The sequence below is a fragment of the Pipra filicauda genome, unplaced genomic scaffold (assembly GCF_003945595.2).
Source record: "Pipra filicauda isolate LSUMZ 115617 unplaced genomic scaffold, ASM394559v2 scaffold31_size4109673_pilon, whole genome shotgun sequence".
In the NCBI taxonomy this organism is placed as follows: Eukaryota; Metazoa; Chordata; class Aves; order Passeriformes; family Pipridae; genus Pipra; species Pipra filicauda.
The window spans coordinates 1,484,938-1,499,623 of NW_024104443.1; the positions used below are offsets into that span (position 1 = coordinate 1,484,938).

At 37.7% G+C, this 14,686-nt stretch overlaps 1 protein-coding gene and 1 long non-coding RNA gene across 7 annotated transcripts in view; one reads left to right on the plus strand and one right to left on the minus strand.

Annotated features, from left to right (window-relative positions):
- The window catches only part of LOC113993601, a 52,499-nt gene extending 50,959 nt beyond the window's left edge, over positions 1–1,540 (minus strand). For all 3 annotated transcript variants that reach the window (XR_005564431.1, XR_003542705.2, XR_003542703.2), the window contains exon 1: positions 1,182–1,540. This is a non-coding gene — a long non-coding RNA (uncharacterized LOC113993601). The remainder of the gene's footprint in view (positions 1–1,181) is intronic.
- NUDT12 (nudix hydrolase 12) lies at positions 1,217–14,686 on the plus strand. Of its 4 annotated transcripts, none has more exons than XM_039383660.1 (7): positions 1,217–1,379; positions 2,001–2,214; positions 5,656–6,245; positions 7,143–7,310; positions 9,161–9,274; positions 10,742–10,941; positions 12,216–14,686. In XM_039383660.1, exons 2-7 carry the CDS (start codon positions 2,009–2,011, stop codon positions 12,324–12,326), a joined length of 1,389 nt encoding a protein of 462 aa, XP_039239594.1. In that variant the 5' UTR covers positions 1,217–1,379; positions 2,001–2,008; the 3' UTR covers positions 12,327–14,686. The 4 variants fall into 4 exon arrangements, with proteins under 4 accessions (XP_039239594.1, XP_027587696.2, XP_039239593.1 ...); XM_027731895.2 differs by lacking the exon at positions 1,217–1,379 and adding an exon at positions 1,448–1,545; XM_039383659.1 differs by lacking the exon at positions 1,217–1,379 and adding an exon at positions 1,571–1,691.

Consider the following 14,686-nt stretch of genomic DNA (forward strand, 5'->3'; position numbering starts at 1 on the left):
TCAAGAACTATGGCACAGCCAAGTTCAGCACCACTTGGACTTTCTGAGTAAGCTTTACTTAGATCTTGAATACACCAAAGGAAAAAAAACAGCTTTTAAAGCAAGTTACAATTGCCTATTTTAATTCTAAAGAAACATTAAATTGCTCTCAGAAAATTCAGCTCAGTGATTCAATAGAGTTCCATATATTCACAAGAATTTCTAACATTTTATCCAGAAAAATAACTAATAAAATAATAACATCTGCAAACTCACTAGTTGGTATGTTACAATCATTTAAAATTCCCATTCAATTTATTATATAGTTGCTGATATTTAAAACAAGGGGTACTAAGTTGTTTTTGCAAGGATGCACTGGGAGATAGCGCAAATTCCACCAAAGGTACTTAAATTCATGCAAGTTGGGAACTGCTAACATGATGTCAGGACACAGAGAATGTACCCTCCTATAAGCAAGAAGAGAAATGCTTTATTATATATTATATATTCCTTATTATGCATTACTAGCCTTCTGCAATACTCCTCATGATTCAAAAATGACATTGCCATTGGGTAATAGGTTATATAGATATTATATACAGATACATACTTTTTAAATATATGCGTGTGTATATCAAGCTACAGCTCCAAACTTGATGGACTCAACCCTTTTGAGAGCTGCATTTAAAAACAAGGTATTGAGCAATCATGTCATTATTTCAAAACAATAGTGAATATTTTTTAAATAAAACATTAAACAACGATTTTTATGAGTTAGTTATTCATGTCTAATACAAACTCAAGTGGCAAACCTGAGAATGTAATACTGATGGAAGAACTGGATTTACCTTAACCTTTGTATTCCAGCCTTAACTGACTGGAATAACTTCAGGTTGTTTTGCGGGATTTTGCTGTTCAGTGTGACAGTTTGACTTTTCAAAAACTACCCTTTGGTTGGTTTTGGTTTTTTTAAGTACTTTCCAGATGCAAATGCACTGGAACAACAGTCCCATGTTCATTTTTACAAGACTGGTATAGCCTTGGTTTTCCCATGCTTTTCTACGGCTGACAGGACACACTGATCATGAAACTGCCTCCTGGCTCATTACATCATTTCGATTTCCCTGCTAACTCCTCTCCCCTGCCATATCTCATTCGCTCCACTGCTCTCACAAGGACTTGCACAACCTACTGCCACCTACATTCTCCTTCTGCTACGAAGCAATGCCAAAAAATCAGCCCGACCGCTCCCCTACGACATCCCTGTCCAGCAGACAAAATGGCTGTTTGTCCTTGAACTCCGAGGGAGCGGCTGGCGATTCCCCCGCGGGAACACGGCGCCAGCCAAGCCCTGCGGCCGCCCCAAAACCCAGGCGCTGCAGCCTCAGGCTCTGTCCCAGGTTAGGCCCAGCTCAGCCTCAGGCTCTGTCCCAGGTTAGGCCCAGCTCAGCCCCAGGCTCAGCCCTCGTACAGGGCGGTGCTTCCCCCGCAGCGCCGCCGGGCTCGGCGGGGCGGGGCGGGCCCCAGGACGGTGGAGGCGCGGTTGGAGCCCGCGGAGGCCTCACGGTAACGGGCCCCGCTGTGGGGCCGGGGGGACGCGGGGTCGCTGAGGGTCGGGTGGCGGAGGCGGTGGCAGGTCCGTTTCCTTGGGAACGGCGTGGAGCGGGCGCTGAGGAAATGGAAGCTGTCGCTGCTTGTCGCAGCAGCAGTGGGTGCGTGTGTTTATGTGTGTATTTGTGCGTGCTCGGTCGAGAAACAACATGTTTTTCACTTTCAAAGCAGCTTCATTTTCGTGGAGAAATTTTCCTGTCCTTTAAGCCTCTTTAGAACTGATTTTGATTGTTGAGGTAAATTTCACTGTATTCGGAGATTTGTTTTGGAATAACACTGTTTACAGTAATGACAAGAATTTGACTGTTGTGTCAGTATTTTTTTGTGATAATATGGGTGGTCTGTACAGCATTAATTCTTTTACTTAAATCCTTTTAATAACAGTGAGTATATTCTCCGGCCTTTTTTAGTTGACACAATGACAGACTTTGAGAAGAACCTCAGCCAGGACATGATTTCTCAGCTGCACAACTTTGCTGCCGTGGGAGATGCAGCCAGACTGAAAGCACTGCTCAGTCGCTCCCCGTCACTTGTCAACGCAGCTGCAGGGAATGGCTGGACAGCCCTCATGTTCGGTGCCAGGAATGGACACCTCGAGGTTGTGCGGGTTCTTCTTGAACAAGGGTAAGCTGCTTAATAGACCCCATTCAAGAGCTCTAATTTTCATCCCTTTTTGCTCATTTCAATTTTATTTCAGAAAAGTAAGTTTACTGATGGATAGTGGCAGAATTTTCATGGTTAAAACTCAGGAAAGTGTACTCTGTGTCAGTCTGTAACTGGATTCTTTCCATAGTTGCTAAGAAACTCTAAAAGTTATGAGCATCTCTAAAATTATTCTTTTGATCTTCTAAGATATCACTCCTCTCAGAGGCCAACAGAATAGAACAAACTTTGCATCCCATTCCAACCACTATACTGAATATAAATTTGGTGTGTTTGATTGTTCCATTTAGATTTTTTCTCTAAACTTTATTTGTAATCCACTTACATTTATGTTATAGTGCAGAATTTTTGTTGACATACTGGCTCTTAAGTCAGACGTGACAGACACACCTTTACAAAGTTACCAGTTGATAAATTTTAGTTGTATCTTAGCATTTGGACAATACACATTCTCCTTCTTGCTTGACATGTCATTTTTACTTTCTTAAGTTGGTATGACACCAAGCGTTTTCATTGCTTGTCAAAAACTTGCTATTTTGTAGTCATCTGTTGTAGTTCTTGTGTTTCAAGACACCCAAAGATGCAAAGAGTGCTTCAGTGTTCTTCTTGAGACTCCAAAGAAAATTCATCTCAAAATGAAGGGTTAGAGTCAGATGTGATTCAGCTGAGCTCTACATTAATCAAGCCTGTTTGATTAATGTGGTTCCTTTCTGCACTCCTAATTACACAACCAACCAAGATTAGTTCATTCTGTAGTTGTGAGTACCTTCAGGCATAGCATTCCACAGCCTCCAGTCATCATGCCACCCTTTTTTCTTATTTTTTTCAGTCTTACCCAAATCCTGTGGCTTCTGCTGAATCTCAGCATGAAGCATTAGATGAACCAGTAGTTTATACTGGAATCAGTACATTCCAGTGTGTAGAGGAATATCTTGGTGACAGATTTTGTGTTTTGAGGAATATTCTGGGATTTGGGGGAATTTACCACCTGGTAAATAGGATAACAATTTTTTAAGTTATGCTTACTGTAAAAAAAGTGAATGTCACTTTCAAATGCTCTTCTCAGGGTTGTTCTCTTAGGCAATTGAGTATAGTTCCTGAGATGGTGCTGTGGCCTCATTGGTCTTGTTTCAATTAACGCTTAGTCATAATAATTATTTTAACAAATAAAATTGCTGGTTATATAAGCATGAATGTCTATGAAAGTAATATTTCATAACATTACAGAGAATAATCCTGGAAAGCCCATCATAGAATTTTATCATAGAATTGTAGAATCACAGAATGTGCTGTGTTGGAAGGAACCCACAAGGATCATCAAAGTCCAACTCCTGGCTCTCCATAGGACAACCCAGGGATCACACCATGTGCCTGAGAACATTGTCCAAACGCTTCTTGAACTCTGTCAGGCTTAGGCACTTCCCTGGGGAGCCTTTTTCAGAGTCCAGCTACCCTCTGGGTTAAGAATCTTTACCTGGTATCCAACCTAAACCTTTCCTGACACAACTTGAGCCCGTTCCCTCGGGTCTTGTCACTGATCACCAGAGACAAGAGATCACTGCCTGCCCTTCCCCTCGTGAGGAAGCTGCAGACCAAGGTGAGGTCTCGCCTCGATCTCCTCTTTTCTAGATTGAACAAGCTTCCCCTCTAGACCCTTCATCAACTTCATGGCCCTAGTTTGAACACACTCCAATAAGCGTTAGATCCTTCTTATGTTGTGGTGCCCAAAACTGCACGCAGTACTTCATGTGAGGCCGCACCAGCAAAGAGTAGAGAAGCACAATCACCTCCACTGAGCTGCCTGATGCACCTGTGTTTGTCCATGTTTGAGGAAAGCTACAGGAAATGTTTGCAGACTGGAAAAAAAGATCTTGGTAGTCTAAAGAGTTCAGGTCACTGTTGTGGACACTGAAGAACAGCCTGATCACGATCTTCACATACCTGAGCAGATAGAAGGGGGAATACAAATCAGAACAAAATTCAGTTGACTGAGAGATAGGAAATTAAGTAGGAAAATAAGCATTATTTTGCCTAAAGGAAACCATGTCTTTAAGGATGGATGAGCAGTAGTAGTTTCTTTAGCACAAAAAAACTTTGTAAATTAAATTTTGAATCCTTTTCTGAACTATACCAAATTCCCTCAAAGCCTACTGAAGTTAAACTAAAATCTCAAAATGGTCTTGCCTGTGGGACAGTTACTTGTGTATCAGCAACATTATTATACTGGCATTTTGTGTTTTTAAAAAATGATGAATTTGGCCCTGTTCTACTGCATAATTTTGACATTTCTGTTTTATTTACACATTTGAGTTAAGATTGGTAAAAAATTAAAGTGTGTTATGTTGATTTCCCAATCAAACCCAATCTATTTCAGGTTTGGGTTTCTTTTGGGATTTAATATTCAAATATATATCACAAGGCAGTGTTTCCTCATCTGTGTCATTTTACAGACTTTTAGGTAACAGAAAGATCCTTACAGGGATCAGCGCCGCTGCTGTAATGGTGCTACTTTTGTCATTAAGTAGGGGCTGTACTCTTGATTATAATTTTACGGTAAATCATGGAAGCATACAATATCCTGAGTTGAAAGGGACCCACAAGGATCAACTCCTGACCCTGCATAGGATACCCCAAGAACCTCACCATATGCCTGAAGGTGTTGTCCAAACACATTTTGAACTCAGACAGGCTTGGTGCTGTGACGACTTCCCTGGTGACTCTGTTCAGTGTCCAACCACCCTCTGAGTTTCCTAACATCTAACTTAAACCCCCATGACTCAGCTTCATGCCATTTTCTCAGGTCCTGTTCACCAGAGAGAACAAATCAGTGCCTGCCCCTCCACTTCCCCTCATGAGGAAGTTGTAGACTCCAGTGAGATCTCCCCTCAGTCTTCTCTTCTCCAGCTGAACAAAGTGACCTCAATAAAATATTTTATTGTAAATGTTTAATGCTAATTTGAGTAGCTCCTAGAAAGTAATGCTTGTTAAACTTTTATAAATGTTTTATTTTTCATTTTTGTTACTGGTTGTGAGGAACAGACCCATAGCCTGACTTTCAAAGTTCTATCTTGACCTTTTTTTTTTCCTCATGTGTGGGATTTTAATTAACCCATTGCTGTTGTAGTACTGCATGAAGCTCAGTGAATAATAATATGGAGTGGATCAACAAAAATGAGAAATCTGGCCTTAGCAAAAGAAAATTAAGTACAATTACTTTTCATTACCATAATGCTAAATATTTAGCATTATGTGCTAAAATAAAGAGTGCCCCAGTACAGACAGTGTCTAGAAGTTCTTGCACCTTAGTAGTATCAGATATGGTGTAAGTAAGAATAACACAGCACCAGGACTCTTCCTGAACATATTTACCCTGGTAACCACAGTTCTTTTCTGGTTTTTTAGGTGTGACAGATCCATCATTAATAAATCAAGGCAGACAGCTCTGGACATTGCAAAATTTTGGGGGTACAAACACATAGCTAATTTGTTGGCTAATGTCAAGGGTGATCAGAAACCTAGTTTTTTGTCAAATGATGTGAAAGAATATGAAAATTATTTTGGCATGACACTTCTGGACAGAAGGAGTGATAAAAGAACAGATTCCAAGTGGCTGACTAAAAAACAAAGCCATCCAACTACAGTATACATCCTCTTCTCAAATCTAAGTCCCCTAGTTACTTTGGGTGGGGGAATAGATAGTTCCCAGCAGCCAGAAGTAAAGCTTTGCAGGCTGTACCACAAGGATGTGGAGCAGTGCCTGAACAAAACTGAAGAGTGTACCTTGATTTTTCTTGGAGTTGAACTTCTTCAGAACCTGGCAGCTGCTTGCAATGGGAGGGTTCTGCAAGAAGATGAAGAGGACGGGTTAGTTGCTTGGTTTGCTCTTAGCATAGATTCTACTTCTGCCGAGAAATTTAAACAGAAGCATGAGGACTGTTACTTTCTTCACCCACCAATGCCAGCACTGCTGCAGCTACCTGAAAAAGAAGCTGGTAAGATGCATGAAATGCAGCACGTACCAAATGTGTGATTTGAAGGTTTAGGTTTCAGTGAGGTACAATGCAAGGACAAACCACTGCAAAGGAATTGGGTATTTTCAGTGGCTTTAGAAATATTTTGATTTTAAAAGCCAGTTAGTGATTTTGTTAAGAGTTTTATATGTAAAAACGTGTCCTGTTGCAAAGGGCTAACTTCTGCAGTGGCAATATTAGTCTGTAAAGCCTATTGATCATCTTTTTTTTTAAACAGTACTATTTAAATGTTCATGCATGCACATTAATGTTCCAAAAAGAAGGAAAAAAACTGTAATTACTGAGTTTTCATTATAAGAAATGAGATTTACATCTTTAATAAGAGTGTGTTGAATACTCATCTGAGAAGGAAGTGTTGAAAAGTGAGGATACCAAAGTGAATGAGTGTTATTATGGACATGCAGCTAACAACTGCTGTTGTAGCAGTTTTGCTACAGGACAAGCTTGACTTGCACCTCAAGTTTAAATGGAACAATGCGTTATTATGTCAATACCTGTAGTAGCCCTAAAATGTCCTCTGGAAAAGATATGATACATAATTCTGACACTTTGCCCAGACAGAGTAACTTTTGTGACAAGTAGGGTATATTGATCCAGATGAATTTGTTTCTGAATGCATAGATTGTTCGTAGCTGTAGGGTACTGTGTTCAATTGCATGAGCTCTGCTGCAAAGAAAAAGATCTGCATAACTCATATTGCTCAACTTTTCTTGTAGCAGACTGTGATTCAAGCCACAGTCTTTCTTTGACTTTTATGTTAAAACCTTTACTATTTGCTTCTTCCATACTGTTAAAAGCTCACATGAATTACATGAATTAGTATTTGATTTTTTGAATTTTCAATGTATCTTTTTAAAGGAGTAGTAGCCCAGGCTAGGTCTGTTCTAGCATGGCATGACCGTTACCAATTCTGCCCAACATGTGGGAGTACAACCAAGACTGAAGAAGGGGGTTACAAGAAAACTTGCTTAAAAGAAGATTGTCCCAGTCTCCAAGGAGTTCACAACACATCATATCCAAGAGTTGGTGAGAATATTTTAGAATAATTGCTCATAAGTGGCTTGTTTGTATTATTATATACCTGTATATCAATTTATTTCTAATTATTTCAGCTGCTCACTTCTGTCCCAGGTCTTACATACTGGTTTCTCCCCAGAGTATGTATGTCTCAGCTCCATTTACGATTAAGTAGTTCAGACTTCTCTTTGGTGCAGTAGTCTGTGACACAGAATTGCTGGGAAAATACCAGTCGTTATTGCAAAAAGTAATATAAATTAGGAATTCCAACAACATAAATGAGATATTAACAGTACAAAGGGTCACAATTTACTTTTTTTTTCCCCACCTGCATATTTTTTTCTCACCTTCTGCAAGCCCTCTGAGCTTGAAGTAGCTCTGTATCAAATTTGGCCCTGTATCAGAGTTCTGACATAGTGCTCATTTTTCTGCAGTGCCACTTGGATGCTATTAGCCATCATCACTGGCTTACACTATTCATTGTCAGTCACAAATTGCCAGGCCTATTTCTACTAAGAATATAAGCTTTTATAGACAGTCTTCCTGTCTCTGTTATTCCCTTCTACGTCATATCTTCTTTTGTTCATGTGTTGCAAAGGACGTGTATTATGTTATTGATGGGGAAACAGGATGGAAAAAAACTTACCTTTTTTTTTTATGGATTATTTGGTGACACTTTGATCACCTTTCATTGTTCTACCTTGTCCTCTCTTCTGCAGTTGTAGTTTTGGATATTGTGCATATGTTGTACTTCTGAATTCCATATCTTCTTACATGCCCTAGATGTATCTTTTTAGCAGTCAGTTCTGTCATATTCTTCTGACTTGTAGACTGTAGTGAAGCTTGCTAAAATATTTAGTGGCTGTTTCTTTACAGTCTCTAGCACAACAAACTTAGAGAAAGAATGGGATTATATGGGAAAGGCTGATTAACCTGCGTCTGCTAATGAGGCCTTTCTCTCAAGGTAGTATTCAGACAGCAACACTTCATATTCTGTATTGTGCCATGTGGCAGATAACTTTGAGCAGGACAACAATCTTTAAAATTATTGTGCTGAAGCAAGCCTTTTCATACAGAGAAAATATTAGTGTTTTGGGAAAAAAAAAAAAAAAACTACTTGAAAAACAACAGCAAGAGAAAAAATATAGAGAGGTAGATTAAAAAAAAAAAACAAAACAAAACACTGAAATACTTAAAAGCTAGATAACAATAAAAAAGGGGAAAATATCACAAATCAACAGGGTCCATAATACCAATGGGAGAAAATACTAAGCTAGAAAGAAAAAGATAGATACAGTGACCAGAAGTGAGAAAGTAGGTAAAAGTGCAACATCACAGAAGAGGGTGATAGCAAAGAGTAAACAAAGTCAAAGGTGGAAAGCTTAGTCAGTGTTTGCATTGTTGCTAGAGTATCTGGTTCTTCTTTAGTATTCGGTCAAAAGTACATTCTTCAGACCTCTGTGGGTATACAGGAGGTGACAGTAAATGGGTTTGTGCAGAAACTATTGCTGTGTGCTCTGTGCTTAGCTAGGTTAGTATTGCTTGATACTCTTAACAGATTGTTTGTAACCAAACAGGCTTTGGTTTCAGGTAATTTCTGTTCTGCATTTCAAACATTGGTTAGTAAACTGCTTTTACTAAGCATGTATGTTGCAAAACAAAGTAAACAGATATCTTGCGGGGAGAAAAATTCCAAAGTTAAATAAAATAACAGCTTGCTCTGGGCATGTGCACAATTATGATTTCAACCGTTTAAGGATATCTTATGTATCTTTACATTAGTATTGAATAGGATGAAATTTATTCCTGCTTTTAAGTCCCTCAAATGTTGAAATATATTCCCTTCATGTCCCTTACAGATCCTGTTGTGATAATGCAAGTCATCCATCCGGATGGGAACCACTGCCTTTTAGGTAGGCAGAAGAGGTTTCCTCCCGGTATGTTCACCTGCCTTGCTGGATTTGTAGAACCTGGTAAGTAATTTCCCTTACCAATTATTTTTTTGTCACGTAACAGTATTGTATGTTTACAATTACACAGAAATATATTTCATGTTATGTTAAATTAATGTTTTTGTTTCCTGTTAGATGAGTTGTTATAATAAATATGCTTATTCTGTACTTTGCAGCAGCTGATTTATAAGGCAACAAGCAACATGAGTAAATAAAAACTTCAAATTCTTTTCTTATCATGCAGTCTTAAATCACATATTCAAGTGGAAAAAAAAATTAAAAACACTTATACGGCCCTTTGTTTGGTGATACTTTGCAAAGGATTTTAGCATAGAAAAAATAAGAGTTAAAGTGTAACTTAAGGTTAACATAAAGTTAAGGATATGCTTACATGTTTAGGCCCTGATTTATTATATGGAAGCTAAGTAGAAATTACATAATTTTAAAAGAAAAGTAAAGAAATATTTTGCTTGAGTGTTAAGCATAATAGTTGGAATTAGTTACAATTATTAGTATCTACAGAACAATTTGTAAAACATTCTTATATTGGGAAGTGAATAACTGTATTCGGTAAATGTGTACAGGTTGACATACTGTGACAGCATGAATAAGTTGATTCAGGTATCATTGGAAAAAAGATATTTATTTCTTCACTCCTTTCCTTCCTCTGCTGGCCTGATTATTTTCTGATACTGAATTCAAGTCTATATAAAGTGAAATTTAAGAGTAGCCAATGATAAAATCAGCTACTCTAATCAGCTGAACATAACTAAACTAAGACCTCTGTCTCTGGTGCGTGGACTGTCTCCTTTAATGAACCTGTAATCAGTGGTTACAACACAGTACCTATGTGCGTATGATGTGACCATCAACATTCCACATACACATCTAGCAGTTTTCTGTGAATATGGATGCAAAGCTTTCCACTGAAGTTTTAAGTTTGCAGTATTGTCCATGCATTAAGACAGTGAAGAATGAATCAGGCAAAGTGAAGCATACAATGCAGAAATGAGAGCAAGTCTTCTAAGTCTTCTTGCTATTCATTACAACTAGTTGATGTTTCAACTTGCAGTACATGCTGTGACAATCATATTGAAAATCCAAAAACTTACAGAACACTATTTATAAATTAACAGATCAGCATTTCAAGAGTAATTAAAGGAATAATTGAGTACTTCCTACTCAATTTTTGACATTTTAGTTGTGGTAATAATTGTTTGTGTGTAGAATAAATTATTAATTCAGGAAACAAATATTATGATGTGGAAATTAATTACAGTTTATTTTCAAAGTTCCATTTTGATTTGGCGTCTGGTTTTGCCTTACTAGACTTCTGTATCTTGTGCTTGAGATCTGTGCCCTGAACTAGATCTTTATAGATAATTGCCTTGGGCAGTTTCAAATCCTTGGAGTCAGTTCAAAGCACAGGATGTGATTGTTGCTTGGAGTATTTTCATCAACTGCTTGTTCTTTGCCCTTTCTGATTAGGTGAAACAATAGAAGATGCCGTTCGGAGAGAAGTGGAAGAGGAGGCTGGAGTCAAAGTTGGCCACGTTCAGTACGTCTCTTGTCAGCCATGGCCAATGCCCTCATCCCTAATGATTGGCTGCTTGGCTGTGGCAGTGTCCACGGAAATTAAAGTTGACAAGAACGAAATAGAGGATGCCCGCTGGTTCACTAGAGAACAGGTAAAGTTCAATTTAATTTCCTTCTTCTATTGATTAGTCTGTGACTGTATTGGTTCTGGCATACAACAGATACTTCTTTTTTTCCAGCAAGTTGAATGAGCATATCTACTATCCGTTTTATCATACTACAGCATTATATTGTGGTTGTAGATTACATACAACCAGAGAAAGGCAAATATTCACAGGAATATCTGACTCACTAGCAAGCCCACTTTATGACATTTTTGCCAGTTAGCTGTTCACCTTTCCCTTTTGGGAGATACCCAAGTTACTCTTATTTTAACCCACTTCCTTAGCAAGCCTGTGCTTTTTGTTTTGGCAGAAGGAGCATTTAGTAGCATTCATCATGAGAGTTTATCCAAATGAGCATGCTAGCAGATTTGCTCAGAGGGGGGAGGTTAAGGTGAGAACTCTGAGAATTAGTTAGTTTGAACATCTTTTTCCACGCAGTGCTATTTCAATACTCTGCTATTGAATGCAGTTTACTATGCATTAATACGAAGTGCTACACTTATCTTCCCTGAGTAGTTAAAATACAGTCACATAACAGAGAGGCAAAAAGGACCTTCACAGAAAGATTTCAGTTCATGAGTAGAAAAAGGAAAGATTGCTTACACAACATAGTCTTCACAGGTTTTCCCACAGGCAAATTTGGAGCTAAACCTCTGATAGCTATGGACTTCTGCCTAGCATTTCCAAGTGTTTTGATTGTAAGTCAACTTCAAGGCAGAGTTTGTCTTCTACAATCTCAGCGTATTTCTGTCAACACTGGGAGCATTATTTTAATTGAATATCAGTTCTGAATGCAGCTAGTCACAGGCAGGTAGAGCTGGAAATAAATGTACTTCAGAAATGAACTGTAATAAAAGCGTAATCCCATGTTGCTTGTAACTGCTTGAGAAAACCAAGAAAACACATCTCCTTTGGTACTACATGTAAAAATAAAAAAAAAAAGTATTTATGTTACAGTATAGAGCACCATCTTGTGGTCCTTACCATAAAAAAACCTCACAAAACCCTTAAATAGTATAATAGCAGTCAGTCTCCTCAGTTCTGTTAGGAAGGTATCCTTTGGGGCTCAAAAATGACAGAATTCACACAATGTGTATTTTTCTCTGCATCTGTCTTGCGGAATCTGTTAGTGCCTCTTTAATAGCTATAGTAATGGTAGACTGATGAATCGTCACAGGAAAGCAATTTCTGCATTAATACAGTGTTAGATTCTATATGGTTTATAATATTCTCTTCTAAAGATAAATCTGGTTTTATTGCAGGTCGTGGAAGTTCTCATCAAAGGAAACCAGCGTTCGTTCTTTGTACCACCGAGTCGAGCTATTGCACACCAGTTGATAAAACACTGGATTGGAATGAATGCTAATCTTTAGTTCAAATAATATAATCAAATAATCAAATAATTGATATAAGTTACTTCTCCTGTTGAATACTAAATTAGGAATAAACTAGAATTGTTTATCTAGTAAATGTGCAACCATATGATTTTTTGAGCCCTTCCTTAGGTTTCTGAGCTAAAGGATCATTTGTAGGTGTTTTCAGAGCTGAATTAGAAATGGACAACAATTATCCCAAACAAGCAAGCAACAAATAGTTAGAACTGGTACCTTGTTGTCCACAGGCTGGTTTTTTGTCCAAGAATCAAATTATTATGCTTCTTGCTGTTATACTTTTAATGTTTGATTTGGTCCTTCCTCCACTGGAAAGAGTCACAGCATTACAAAGAGGGATGTCTGACTTTGCCTGCTGTTTGAATTTTGTGTTTACATCCTCCTATTTTATCTTAATTGCTTCTTTCTCATTTTTGCCTTTCTACATTCTTTAAATTCCACCTGTCACAAAAATCAGCATTCAGTGCTGAAAGTGTCACCAGCAATGGTTATTTTTAAGCTAATAACATATGTAAATGGTGAATATGTGGTACTAGGTATCTTTTACATTAATAACTTAATTTACATTAATGCTCTAAACAGAGCATTTATTGAAATCCCTTCTGATTTGGCCTGTACTTACCCAATTGCATACCAGCCTGAATTTAAAGGTATAACACAATGCTCTGGTTTCACAAAGGTGTTGGAGAGCCATCTCCAAAAGCCTAAATATTAGTATTTTATAAGATAATAATGTACTTAACTGCCCCTAGGCAGTGAGACATGTCATTCTCTGATGATTAAAAATGGAACTGTAGAGTAATGGAGGAGGAAAAACAAGACGTATCATCTCAAAATATGCACAAAATTCTTTATGAAAGTGGAGATGCTAAGATAGTTACTGCTATTAAGAAATTTACACTTGAAATAAGTATATTAACTGCAGGTATAAGATTGGGAAAGCGTTACATGAATTAAAATATTTACTTACATGTACTTAATGCTATAGTTCAGACTTGTGCCTTAATTTATCAAGGTTTTGAAAAGAATGTTAACTTAATAATTTCAAAATAAAAGTATATTATTTTTATTACTAATGGCATTATGTAATGGTTTGTAGTCTGTCATTCTGCAGTCATCACAGTGATATAAAAAGAAATGCAAATGATCCAAAGGAAGTACAGTGATAAATACAAACTTACTATTATATGGTGATTTGTTTACTCAGGGTAGTTTGCATTTTTTTTTAACAGCGAATGATGTCATATTTGTTTCAGAATTCCTGCCACACGGGAATCCGGAAAACTGTTCTAAAAATCCTGTTTGTTCTCTTTTTCCCATCCAGTGCCACACTATACTCAGCAGTTTTGGGGATTTTTTTTGGTAAGGCAGTACATATCAAACTTAAAAGCAAGAAGCATTTCTTACAGACTTGGAACATTTGACATATTACACTGCTTCATTTGCTCCCTTCTTTCAGCTCTGTGTACAAATGAAGACAACCAGGTTATCTCTTGAGTGGTCTGAAAAGGAGAAGGAAGCAATGCACTGCTTCCCTTAAAAATTGGTTTTACAGAGAAGGGGAATTGTGAAAAGCTGTCATGGGCTACAGTTACCAGCAGGACTGCATGTTATCAGTGGCATTAATCTTTTTTAAAAAATTGTTGGACAGAAGGAAGCCTGGTTGCAGGTTGCTCATACAAATAAAGGAGAACATTGGAAAATGGCGGAAGCTAAGCAATGAGAGGAAATTCTGACTGGTACTATGGTGATTGCTCATTAACAAAGATGAACAAGAAAGGAATGAGAAGCAGTTGGAAAAGGGAGGATAAAGCAGAGAGCAAATATAGGTAGTGTAAAAATAAACAGTTTATCACTTAGAGCCAACTAAATGTACATGTCCAAGACCCATCTGCATATTAGTTTTTCATGCAGGAAATTATGATGAGTTGCTATTAGGATGAGCTTGTAACTGTGAAACTCCAAACAAAGTAGCCATAATCAATACTTATATTAATAAACGGAGAGTTTAGTGGTCCTAACTGAAATCTGGTAAGATCTCGGTAGCTTGCCTTATCCAAAGGACAGCAGATTTGCAAGCAGGCTGCTTCTTGCCCCTAAGTTAATACAGTGAATGTAAATAGTAACAATAAAGTAGAAAAAGATAAATTAGGTGTTTAAGCACAAAAAAAATTTGTTACTTCTAGTGAAGCTGTAATCTCATGCAATGTAATGACATTGTATGTAACTGGTGATTTTTTTACAAACTTTGCATTGGTCCCTATAAAAATACCTTTTTTATACTGGATTTGTGTAAACATGTGAAGAATAAAATCATTCCAGTGTTGATAGTGTAGCGTGAA

Bases quoted from the DNA above. Each gene is read 5' to 3' on its own strand.
- NUDT12 (XM_039383660.1), top strand. From the start codon at position 2,009: ATGACAGACTTTGAGAAGAACCTCAGCCAGGACATGATTTCTCAGCTG. The intron at 2,215-5,655 runs GTAAGCTGCTTA...CTGGTTTTTTAG, and splicing joins CGGGTTCTTCTTGAACAAGG to GTGTGACAGATCCATCATTA. The intron at 6,246-7,142 runs GTAAGATGCATG...ATCTTTTTAAAG, and splicing joins GCTACCTGAAAAAGAAGCTG to GAGTAGTAGCCCAGGCTAGG.